This window comes from Salvelinus fontinalis, chromosome 11 (genome assembly GCF_029448725.1).
Source record: "Salvelinus fontinalis isolate EN_2023a chromosome 11, ASM2944872v1, whole genome shotgun sequence".
In the NCBI taxonomy this organism is placed as follows: Eukaryota; Metazoa; Chordata; class Actinopteri; order Salmoniformes; family Salmonidae; genus Salvelinus; species Salvelinus fontinalis.
In genome coordinates, this window is record NC_074675.1 from 45,508,196 (window position 1) to 45,520,472 (window position 12,277).

At 45.9% G+C, this 12,277-nt stretch overlaps 1 protein-coding gene across 1 annotated transcript in view; it reads right to left on the reverse strand.

Annotated features, from left to right (window-relative positions):
- Positions 1-4,064: 4,064 nt before the first annotated feature.
- Positions 4,065-12,277, reverse strand: part of LOC129865833 (serine/threonine-protein phosphatase PP1-beta catalytic subunit-like) — a 40,660-nt gene continuing 32,447 nt past the window's right edge. Inside the window, exons 2-8 of the mRNA XM_055938858.1 lie at positions 8,334-8,465; positions 7,976-8,206; positions 7,578-7,682; positions 7,143-7,214; positions 5,979-6,130; positions 5,019-5,153; positions 4,065-4,623 (exon numbers count right to left, since the gene is read on the reverse strand). Of these exons, the coding sequence (XP_055794833.1) occupies positions 4,519-4,623; positions 5,019-5,153; positions 5,979-6,130; positions 7,143-7,214; positions 7,578-7,682; positions 7,976-8,206; positions 8,334-8,465 (932 nt within the window). The 3' untranslated portion in view covers positions 4,065-4,518. The remainder of the gene's footprint in view (positions 4,624-5,018; positions 5,154-5,978; positions 6,131-7,142; positions 7,215-7,577; positions 7,683-7,975; positions 8,207-8,333; positions 8,466-12,277) is intronic.

The following is a 12,277-nucleotide window of genomic DNA, read 5'->3' on the forward strand; positions in this document are numbered from 1 at the left end:
TGGAGAGAATCTCGGGGGCGGGGCTAAAATTACATCCGGGAAAGTGCCATTTCATGCAAAGGGAGGTGGCGTTCCTGGGGCATCAGCTGGGTGGTGAGGGCATCAGCACGATGCCAGACAAAGTAGAGGCTGTGAGGGGGTGGCCAGTTCCAGGGGGAAAAAAAGAGGTTAAGAGCTTCCTGGGACTGGCATCCTACTATCGTAGGTTTGTGAAGGGGTTTGCGGGGGTAGCGGCTCCTTTGAACCAGCTACTCAAGGAGGACACTGTTTTTCAGTGGACCGAAGAGCACCAGCGGGCGTTTGAGGCCCTCAAACGGGCCCTGATGGAGGCCCCTGTCCTGGCCTCACCAGACCCGAACCGTCCGTTCATCCTGGACACCGACGCAAGCAATGAGGGGTTGGGGGCTGTGCTGGCTCAGCGGGGTCCTGATGGGGAACACGTAGTAGCTTATTACAGCAGGACTTTTGATAAGGCTGAAAAACGCTACTGCGTGACAAGGAGAGAGCTTTTGGCTGTCGTGGCAGCAGTACGCCATTTCAAGTACTACCTGGGGGGCCTGCCGTTTGTGGTCCGGACGGATCACTCCGCCCTGCAGTGGCTTCTCTCCTTCAAGGAGCCAGAGGGTCAGATTGCCCGCTGGCTGGAGGAGCTACAACCCTACGACTTCCAGGTGGAGCACAGAGCCGGCCTTCGCCACAGCAATGCAGACGCCTTGTCCCGCCGCCCGTGTGCTGAGGATGGCTGTGGGTACTGCGCCAAACGGGTGGAGCGAGAGAGAGAACTGTGCAGGGAGGAGGGAGTCACCGCCACGGTGAGTCAGCTGAGTGTGACAGAGTGCCGGGAGCTTGAGGCTGTGGACGTTGGGGAGTGGAGGCGTCGCCAGGAGGAGGACGCAGAGCTGCGTCCTGTGCTGCGGTGGGTGGAAGAGAGAAGACGACCGCCGTGGGGGGAAGTAGCCCCTCTATCACCAGTCACCAAAGGACTGTGGGCTAAATTCACAGTCCTTAGAGTGGCTGAGGGAGTGCTCCAGAGGGGGTGGAAAAAGCCAGCGACTGGAGAAATTACGTGGCAGGTAGTGGTGCCCAAAAGGCTGCAGGGGAGCGTGTTACAGCAGCTTCATGGGGGAGTAGGCGCAGGGCATTTTGGGGTCTCCAAAACGTTAAAGCGCATGCGTAAAGGCTTCTATTGGGCAAGGCACAGGAGGGATGTTGAGGACTTTTGTAGGCAGTGCGACGAGTGTGCTGCTAAAAAAGGACCTCCAGGTCAGTCACACGCCCTCCTACAACAATTCCCAGTAGGGGAGCCCATGGAGAGACTGGGGGTAGACATAGTAGGGCCGTTTCCAACCACAGACAGCGGTAACAGGTGGATTCTAACCGCCATGGACTACTTCACCAAGTGGCCGGAGGCTTACGCTCTCCCAGACCAGGAGGCGGGGACAATAGCTGATGCGTTGGTGGGGGGAATAATCAGTCGGTTTGGGGTGCCACAGTCTATTCACAGCGACCAGGGAAGAAACTTCGAGTCACGGGTGTTCTCAGAGTTGTGTAGACGGTTAGGCGCGGAGAAGACGCGCACTACTCCGCTTCACCCGCAGAGCGATGGGCTGGTGGAAAGATTTAACAGAACATTAGCACAGCAGCTGGCCATCGTTACCTCAAAACACCAGAGAGATTGGGACACCCACTTACCGTCTATTCTCATGGCGTGTAGGTCGGCTGTTCAAGAATCGACTGCGTGCTCCCCAGCACTACTAATGTTAGGTCGTGAGTTGCGCACCCCAGCCGAACTGACGTTTGGCCACCCTCCTGATAATGACGACGGGGTTTTGCCTGGCCCGAACTATGTGTGTCGTCTGCAGAACCGGTTAGAAGCGGCTCACACCTTCGCAAGAGAGCAACTCGAAAACGCAGGGGTGCGCCAAAAGCGCCACTACGACTCGCGCGCTAGGGGGAGGCACTTTGGAGCGGGAGAATGTGTGTGGCTTCACAACCCCACGCGCAAGAAGGGGCGGTGCCCAAAGCTGGACAGTGCATGGGTGGGGCCGTGTTTGGTGATAGAGAGAGTGGGGGAGGTGACGTACCGGGTGGAGGTTCCCCCACGGAGCAGGAAGGTGGTGGTCCACCGGGATCGATTGGCACCCTACAGAGGGAGGAAAACGGTAGGGAATGGGAGTGAGGGCTCTGATGTGAGCCCACGGGAACAGTCTAACGAGGAGACTCTAGCACAACCTGAGCCTGGGGAGGGGGCTGCTTCTTCGGAGGGCGCTGGAAATGACATTGGGGCAGAGGAGCGTTCTGGGGGGCCACCGCTGAGAGTCACGGGGAGGCCCAAGAGACTGATGCGACCTCCGGGTCGTTTTAAGGATTTTGTTGAGTAACCCTAGGGGCTAGGGTTTAGAAAGGGGGGGGCTATGTAACGACCCGGTATTGTGTTCTGTGTTTGTGGGTGTGTTATGGTTCTCATGGCTACTAGCAGGGGTTGAATATGTCAGGACAGATGGAAAGGTTGGGGGGGTATGATGGGTAATACCGCGGGATTTGGAAATGCATAAATAGGGATTACTGTCTCATTGTTCTCTCTCTTCTGTTCGTGCCTTGATCTGTTCCTATGAGAGTGACTCTTGACCCGACAGGTTAACATTGTGTACGTTCGGCATTTAGCGGCGTGGGTTGTGGCCGGAACAATAGCCCAGTTTATGAATAAACCTAATGTTCTGACCTGCACACCTAGAGTCCGTCTCTTTTCCCTTTATGACCCAGCCGGGTCATTACAATATCAACTAAATGTTTATATCCCAGGGCAAATTAGCTAGCAACAGCAACCTAACTAAATAGGACAAATTAACGTTAGCTAGCAAGTGCAAGCTAGCTAGCTAAATTGCCATACTTGTTTAATGCTTTTCGACCTGTCCCAAAATGAATGTCATTGGTTCAGTTTGTTTTGATATTTTAACCTGCGTGTCGTGATCGCGTTTGGTGTGGGGGGGCAAAATAAATGTATGCTCGATAGCGCACGCTCGCAGCCGGTTTGGGTTCCGTGTAATTAATTGATTCGGCGTATACATCCCCCACACTACTTTGGTACGCATCAGAGGTTTAAGAAGTGAGTATACGCAATGCCCACTGAAAAATACGTGGGTATACCAGCGTATACCTTCCAATACACCACTGGTCTGGGAACGGTTTCCCAAAAGAGACATGGGATAGGATCCTGTGGTTCTAATAATGAACTTTAGTCTTCAGATGCTTTTGGGGAACTGGGCTCTGGAGCATTACTAAGGATGCATCCGGATTCTCCACCCTTGCCCCGAAGTGTGCACTTAACGACTGTGGGACGGTAAACTCCCTCCAACCAAATCTTACACCAGTCCTACGCTGTTAAATCCATGACGAGGAGTGTGCAAGTGTACATTTCTGGAAAAGGTTGGAGCATCAGGACCAATGAGTCAGGATTCAGGTCATGACCATGTCTGATTGATTTAACATGGTATTGTTATCAACACAGATCGTATCGATAGATCACTGTTGACAGCCTAGTGCTGCGTAATTAAACATGCGCAAGAAGAGTGAAATAAAGGGAAGACCAGAGTTAACTTTTTGTGTAACAACTTTTTATGATGCGAGACCAGAGAAAAGCAGAGTAGTGATTGAATTATTAGTTTTAGATAGTGAAACGACAGCGATTGTTAAAGTACTTCATGCAATAAGGTTTTGAGACCCTGGCTATGAGAAGAGTCTTCTTGGACATTGTTACACTGTAGTGTTTAATACATACAATTCAACTTTGTTTTATGGAACTCCAATCAGTTTGATTGTGGCTGCGAGCAGGGATTTGATTCGTCAGGATCAAAAATGTATTATGTGCTACTACCACGAAGGGAACCATTTGTATAGGTTTTGAGGAATTTTAGTGTCTGCTGTTGGAAATAGCTTTGATTTGGTGACATTCAATTTACTTTTATATTTCTGTGTGATTTAGTCTTTTTACAATACTTTGAAGTGTTTTATTTTTCACTGCATTGAAAGCACATATTTCAATGAAAAAGACACTGACCAACCAAAAAAAGTTACCCCCCCCATTTTATTTATTGAAAACCCAGTAATTGTCATTAACACCTGTTCTTACTTGACAGGTGGGGTGGGGTGAAATGGTCAACTGGGGCTAGTAGTTGTCATTCTGTCATAAGCCAAAAAGCAAGAACGAAGAAAAACACTCCAATATGCAAACAGAATTACCACCTTGTGTCGTCATTGTTCCCTTTAAATGGGTGTGGTTGGTTACACAGGGGGAGCGGTGCGTGACACAGAACAGTTCAGAGAGGGAAATGACAACAAATAGACACAACGGAGGTGGGGGGGCAGTGGGTCATGAAATCAAAAACTTTGCTTTGCGTTTTATCTACGTTTATTTATTTCTGCTAAGTGTTTCTCCATTGTGAAAAACTGATGAGGGACCGTCACTCATCCCCGACATCCCTCCATCTCCCTCCCTTCCGCTCTCTCTCTCTTCCTTGTTCACCGTTTCTTTGGTGGGACCACGGTGCGGGGCGGGGTGACGGGTCGGCCGGAGTTCATCCCTCCATACTGGTACTTGGCCTTCTTCTCAGACGGCTTCAGGATCTACAGAGTGACGGTGGACATGGACCATTAAGACTATACATCTAAATCCCAATCCAAGGCATATTTCACCTGTCAAATGATTCTTTAAATCAATAAAACCAGTAGACAAGAGACTGCAGTGTTGGATTCTATCAAAGCTAAGGGCTGTTGTTTGGCCCCAGCTGTTGCAGAGTGATGGTACTGATAATCACAACATAGCATTGACAAGTACCTCATTGAACAAACAGTGTAGGACTACAAACGTCTGTGTGTAGAATGATACACTTTTGGGACTTATCCTGAGAATACCCTCAGTCAGTCTACCCTAATGACAACCAAACGACTTATTGTCTGTTGTTGTCAGTGGTTGCATTGACACTACTGATATTATACCGACGTTACATTAGTAACGTTACCTGAAAGGAGCACATCAGGGTCTCGTCAACACTCATCATACCGCCGGCATTGTCAAACTCTCCACAGTAGTTAGGAGCTGAGAACAGAGTCACCAGCTGCCGCTTGGCAAAGAACTCATAGCCATCCTCCACCACCTGGGGAGACACACAGTCAGCACATCAGTGGAGTGGGGGGAGACACACACAGTCAGCACATCAGTGGAGTGGGGGGAGACACACAGTCAGCACATCAGTGGAGTGGACCATCGAAGTCATGAAGTGTAACTATATCAGTGTGTAGCTATAATTAAGCGATAAGGAGGTTTGTGGTATATGGCTAAGGGCTGTTCTTATGCACAATGCGACGCGGAGTGCCTGGACACAGCCCTTAGCCATTAAGGCCTGAGGAGGTGTTGTTAGTCTAAAAGAAATGTGAGATAATGTCTAGATGCTTTTTATAGTGGAGATCAAGTTTATAAAGTGCCTGGCTGGGCTGATGAGACAGGGGATTGTGCAGTCAGATGGAACAGAGTAAATAGGCATTTTAAAGTCATAGATTTAGCCGGTGGTAACTTGTGGAATAGACACCGGCTGGAATGCGGTTTTAACCAATCAGCATTCAGGATTAGACCCACCCGATGTTTAAATGGCCACTATACCACGGCTAAGGGCTGTTCTTACGCACGACGCAATGCAGAGTGCCTGGACACAGCCCTTAGCCGTGGTATATTGGCCATATACCACAAACACCTGAGGTACCTTATTGCTGTTATAAACTGGTTACCAACGTAATCAGAGAAGTCAAAAGAAAAATGGTTAAGTATCTCAACAGCAATGGAGAAGTGTTTTAAGATTTGATACTTTAGGTTTATAGGAACTGGAGCTGTCAATTGTGTGTGTAGCAGGGTTTGGGTGGATGTACTGGACTACTCTAATGTCTTGTTTCGACTACAATGACAGGTCAGTTGATTGTTACAGTACCTGGTGGGCTCTGCAGATGAGGTCCAGATCGTGGCGGTTGAGGAACTTGCTGACCACATCAGCCCCAAACGTGAACGAGACCCCGCGGTCGTTCTCCCCCCAACCCTGAACATCTTTGTCTGGGTCCGACCACAGCAAATCGCACAGCAACCCTGGAACACACACACACACACACACACACACACACACACACACAACCACAACCATAACAGGATCTGAGACGTGTAAAATGGCCTTACGGTCCAGTAGTTCACATCACTCCCATATAAGGAGATGTTTGCTAGAAAGGTCTGATGAGCAGATACTAGATCCCTTGGGTTTTCTGTGACTTATTCAATGATTCTGAGAACCCTATTTAGATGTAACTATACATAGGTCTACTGTATTGACATAACAATGGGTTGATCACATACAGTCGTTAAAGTGATGTTTAAACAACTCATCTAAATGGTAATGTCAATATTCATTTGGCTTGGAGAATCAGAAACTCTTTAACAAAGAATTAGCTAAACTACCCAAAATCAGTACAATCTGGGATGACCCCTACTGTCCGCTAAAGGATATGGCACATGTTATTGTAAACAGCTTGGGGAGTTGGAGAGGAGTGTGTGTGTATTACTATCCTCGTGGGGACATTTCGCAGGCCCACACAAGGACAAAGGCTATTTTAGGCTTAGGTTTAGTGTTACAATTAGGGTACAATTAGGGTTATGGGTTAGGTTTAGGGGTTAGGTTAGGAGTTGTTTAGGGGTTAGGTTTAGGTTAGGATAAGCGGTTGTTTAGGGTTAGGTTTAGGTTAGGATTAGGGTTAGGAGAAATAGGATTCTGAATAGAAATCTATTTTAGGTCCGAGAAAGGACAGTAAAATATATCTCTGTGTGTGTACAATTTGAATGCACAGAGATACCGTGATGAGATCCTGAGACCCATTGTGAGGCCCACTTCTTTTAAGGTATCTGTGACTAACTGATGCATATCTGTATTCCCAGTCATGTGAAATCCATAGATTAGAGCCTAATGAATTTATTTCAATTGACTGATTTTGTGATTTGAAATGTAACTCAGTAAAAGCTTTTAAAATTGCTGCATGTTGCGTTTCATATTTTTGTTCCGTATATGTGTATGTACATGTGCATCCATCCATCTGTGTGCATGTGGACCTACCGGTGTCAGGGACGTCTGTGGGTCTCATGATACGACGGATCTGCTCCATAGACTGCAGGTCTGGAGAGAGGCCTGGTAGGAGACAGAGGAGTGCAGAGACAACAGCACTCAGTCATCCAAAACGCATACAAACCACACACACTTTCAAGGTTAGTTTCCCTGCCAGGACCAGCCCGTTGTAGGAGAGGCACTGCTGTGCACAGAGCCTTTAACTCTTTATTTCACTTAATCATAGTCATGACTCATGTCTAATGCCTGCTTGCGTTAGGTATCAAATAGTTACAGTATATATAATAACTATGTAGTATGTAATCATTATTCTAACGCTACATCAACTTTCATTCACTTTCTGAGCAAGACAAAACTCTCCATGCTCTTTTAACAACCATATCATTCATAGACAGGGAGTTTGAGTGACAGCTCTTCCAGCAGTACCTCCATGGCAACAGAAGATTTTCTCATCTACGATGGCAGCGATGGGAAGGCAGTTGAAGCAGTCAGTAAATGTCTTCCACAGCTTTATGTTGAATCTGCGCTTACCTAGAGAAACATTAAGAGATGAAGTTTAAATATACTTCATACAATCATCTGGGGTCTTCTAGACTCATGTGAGACAGTGTGTGCAAGTGTATTCATTTGCAACTTTACTCTTGTCACAGAGGCTGTATGTGTTGAATGGCAAATAAACATGAATTAGCGTGTGTGCCGGGTGGGTATTTAGCTCAATGACTTGTATGATACACTAACAAGTGCATGAAGCAATGTATTGATGTGTGTGTGTGTGTGTGTGTGCGCACGCAGAGTGTGTGTGTGCACGCATGCATACTACTCACACTCATCATAGAAGCCATAGATGCGGTTTATGGAAGCACACTCGTGGTTGCCCCTGAGGAGGAAGAAGTTCTCGGGGTATTTGATCTTGTAAGCCAGCAGTAAACAGATGGTTTCCAGGGACTGCTTGCCTCGGTCCACGTAGTCCCCCAGGAACAGGTAGTTGGCTTCGGGCGGGAAGCCCCCGTACTCAAAGAGCCGCAGCAGGTCTGTGTACTGGCCGTGGATGTCACCTGAGGAGGGGCGGGGGGTTACTTAACTACCATAGCCTATCTATCCACAGAGGCCAATGAATTAATAATAGGTCTTGAACTGGACAACTCATCATCTGCCACCATCACCATCCTCATCACCACCTACCACAGATTTTGAGGGGAGCCTCCAATTCCAACAGGATGGGCTGGCTGAGGAAGATCTCTCTGGACTTTATGCAGAGGCCTCTCACCTCAGCCTCTGACATCTGCACGATCTTCCCTGGGCGACATCCCCGCACTGACACAGAGACACAGACACACAGAGACACAGAGAGAGACAGTTAGATTTGATGGCAAAGAGTGCTAGAACTTAAAACGCACATTTCCCTTGTCAATGGAACTTTGTCAGATGTTTCCAAACCTCAAAAGTAGAGTAATGTCAAGATGAAACCACATCCCACGACATTGGTTGTGGTTCGACTACCCTAAAAGGTCTAAAAACATCTGACAAATTTCGCTTTGAATGTGACACCATATCATCTGTGGTGACAATTCACTTTTCTGCCAGGTGCAACAGACCTACATTTTGTATGTGAGGGTGTTCCTTTATTGCTACTCAGAAGTCAGAGTGCAGTACTACCAAGGCTGAAGTGACGACTGGAGGGAGGTGGAGTGGGGGAGGGGGTGGGGGGACAGTGAACTAGTCCAGTTCAGGATACGAGCGCAGGCACAACACTATACTAAGCAGGTACCCCCTACTACCCCCGAGCACGCAACCCTACTTCCTGTTACTTACTTTTCAAATCTGTGTTTAGAACCACAACAGGAACACATGGGGAGTCAGTCCGGCCCAATGTCCCGAGGGGGAGGTTTTCATGAAACAGCCAAACGGGGTAAATATGGTAAATACTGGTACTGCCTGTATATAACCATGTTATTTTTACTCGTTATTGTTATTCACTGTGCATTTATTCCTCGTGGCACTATCTTAAACTCTGCATTGTTAGAAAAGGACCCGTAAGTAAGCATATCACAGCCTACACTAGGGCTGTGGCAGTCACAAAATGTTGTCAGCCAGTGATTGTCAAGCAAATAATTGTCGGTATCATGGTAATTGTCCGATAATTAATATAAACACATTTAGTATCTCCTGGCTTCCACACATGGATTTATTAGACATTTTTAAATGTCTATTAAATCTATGTAATATAGCCTACACCTTCACAATAAATCCTTTATTTATTTTAGACAGGTCTAAAGAAGCATGATATGAAGAAAATGTAGTCTATTTCAGAAGAAAATAATAGCATACTCTGATTTGTTCTTATGTTAGATCCTGATGTGGCTATGCCATATGGCTGTGGGCTATACTAGTTCATTTAGCACACAAGATTTGCTTATAAATCCGTGGTATTATTTTATAGTATGAAGAAAACAATTGAACGAAGCTGAATAAAATATAAATATTTTCTCCAAATGATTTTAAGGCGGATGAATGTGCTTAATTTCAAAAAGTTATTTGGCCCCTTTAATTATGATACTGTTAGGGTTTGTTCCTTACGTCCTTCTTTGTCAATCATTGGTGAAATTAGCATTATGACAATATCTTTAATTAAATCATTCAAAACCTTTATTAATGCAATTGCAGACAGAAGTTGACAAACAGGAACATAGCACGCATGTTTCTGAGTAAGTTCTGCCCCCACCAATGGGTCTCCAGTGGTTTTATTAAACGCTAAGTCACGCCCTGGTGATGTCACTGCCCTAAGTCACGCCCTGGTGTCGTCACTGCCTATATCATCATCCTCTACTCCTGGGACCAAAACCATGCCTACAAAGCTGTATAAACAGGGCCTTTAAACACTTAGCAGTAAATGTCCCCTTCCCCCAAAGTTGACCCATTGTGGAATGTTTACCTAGTCTTATCTCCTTCACTCCCCTGCAGAGTTCTGTCTAAGGGCCTCTTTATAATGAGGCAGAGAGAGAGAGAGAGAACTAAAATACAAATGTAGAACAATACTAAACTTCTACAATGACTATATCTATTGTTAATCAGTAGTCTAAAACCCTATAAATGTAAGTATTAATTAATATTAATAAATGAATAAAACATAAGCATAATACATTTTTTTCTAATACATCAAACATTTGGGTACAACCTTTTTTATGACCCCTAGGTGAACCCGACAATAAAACCTTATTAAACATATAGGTCTATGGGCTAGGCTACATCAGGTGTGTGACTATGATTAGAAAAAGCTGCAAAAGAAAGGCATTGTTTCTTACACTGGGCATTATTCACTAGTGATAATATAGAATTCACAAGTGATAGGCTAATATTGTCACCCATCAGACTATTCTTGATTTAGTTTTGTCATTTACATATACTACATAATATGTATGAAATTAGTTATGATTTAGAATGGACCATTTATCATGCACCGGTCTCAAAATAGGGGAAACAGGGGCAGTGGGAAATAAACACATGTCATCTATGCACTTGGTTCATTTTCATGCCAGCCAAGTAGACTATACTCCTGTTGTAAAGAGAAGCAATGTGCTTAATATTAGGAAAGTTGAGAAATAAATATAGTAGTCCTAGCCTATAGAACGCTGATGGGTTCCTCCTCTTTTTATTAGCGGCCATCACTCTGTTTTCTCCCACAATTGCACAGCCTATAGAAATGTTGCGCAATATGAGCTCATGGACTCTCATGAAGTGTTTGATTAGATTTTTGCTGAGTACCAGGCAGTTAGCAAGTTTACTAGGCTACTAATGACCAGTAGCAGCATCAGAGCTTGGAGAAGCCTAATTACCGTGACTAAACGGTCATGTGGAATTTGACTGCCTTCATGACTCGTGACCGACCGCAACAGCCGGTCACAGCAACAGCCCTAGTTTACACCCATTGTTTATGAAGCATGTGACAAATAAAATTGGATTTGATATGAGGGCCTGGGTTGTGTCAACACAGTGGTCCCAATAGACTGACAGTATGCAGAGTGCCTCCACAACGCCAGCCATTCAGAATAAGTGAGGCCTGGGCTGGGACTGTGTAAGTGTCTCTTCTCACATTATGATCGCTACAGAAAGGCCTACTAACACTAGTAACAAAAGCACTGGCTGTGGTTGTTAATTAACATGAAATAACCGGGTCACATTCATTTAGGTCCCGTGTGGCTCAGTTGGTAGAGCATGGCGCTTGCAACGCCAGGGTTGTGGGTTCATTTCCCACGGGGGGACCAGGGTTCAATTCCCACGGGGGGACCAGGATGAATATGTATGAACTTTCCAATTTGTAAGTCGCTCTGGATAAGAGCGTCTGCTAAATGACTTAAATGTAAATGTAAATGATTTAGTCAGCTACATGTAGACAAAGGTGTCCCTAAACCATTCTAAATGAAAAAGGTTCATTGAACACTGGGCGCAATTCATCATACATTTGAGAAAACAACTATATTTCTTCAGTTATAACTAAGAGAAATGGTTTTCATAGCATGCATTTGAAAAGAAGACATGCACAATGGATTTATGGCCAAACCCCTTTCTAAACATGTACTCCTTTTTGCATTGCTAGCTATTTAATGGCAGACTACGGATGAGGCATAGGTATGGGCAGAGAGATTCCGACAAGTTACTGAGACACTGCCTAGCACCACTTGCACTGTCGACTGGTACTTTGTACGACCTGGCTATTTCTGCACCGAGACCTTAAACCAGCTGTATAGACATTCACTGTTCTCCTCCAAAACACACATGAAAAAGTGATCTAAGCCCATCAGATAATATATCTCGTATCCCAAAGAGAGTCACGTTAACAAGAAGCCAAGAGGTGTTATTATTAGTAGCCATAGCATTCAGCAGTCTGATCTGTTTGATTTAAAGGGGGTCTCAATCGGAAAAATAGACACACCCCTTCTGACTTCCAGCACATACACACACCAGTGAGGATGAAACCTGAGGCGGCTGGGGTCAGAGGGGTCTGTGTGTGTGTGTACGTACGTCTGTGTGTGTTGCTCTCAGATCTGCCACACACGCTCCACCTATCCCTCAGAGCGGTGCTGACGTGTTTGCAGGTCTGTGTTGTATCAGCTGACAGAGAAGCGACT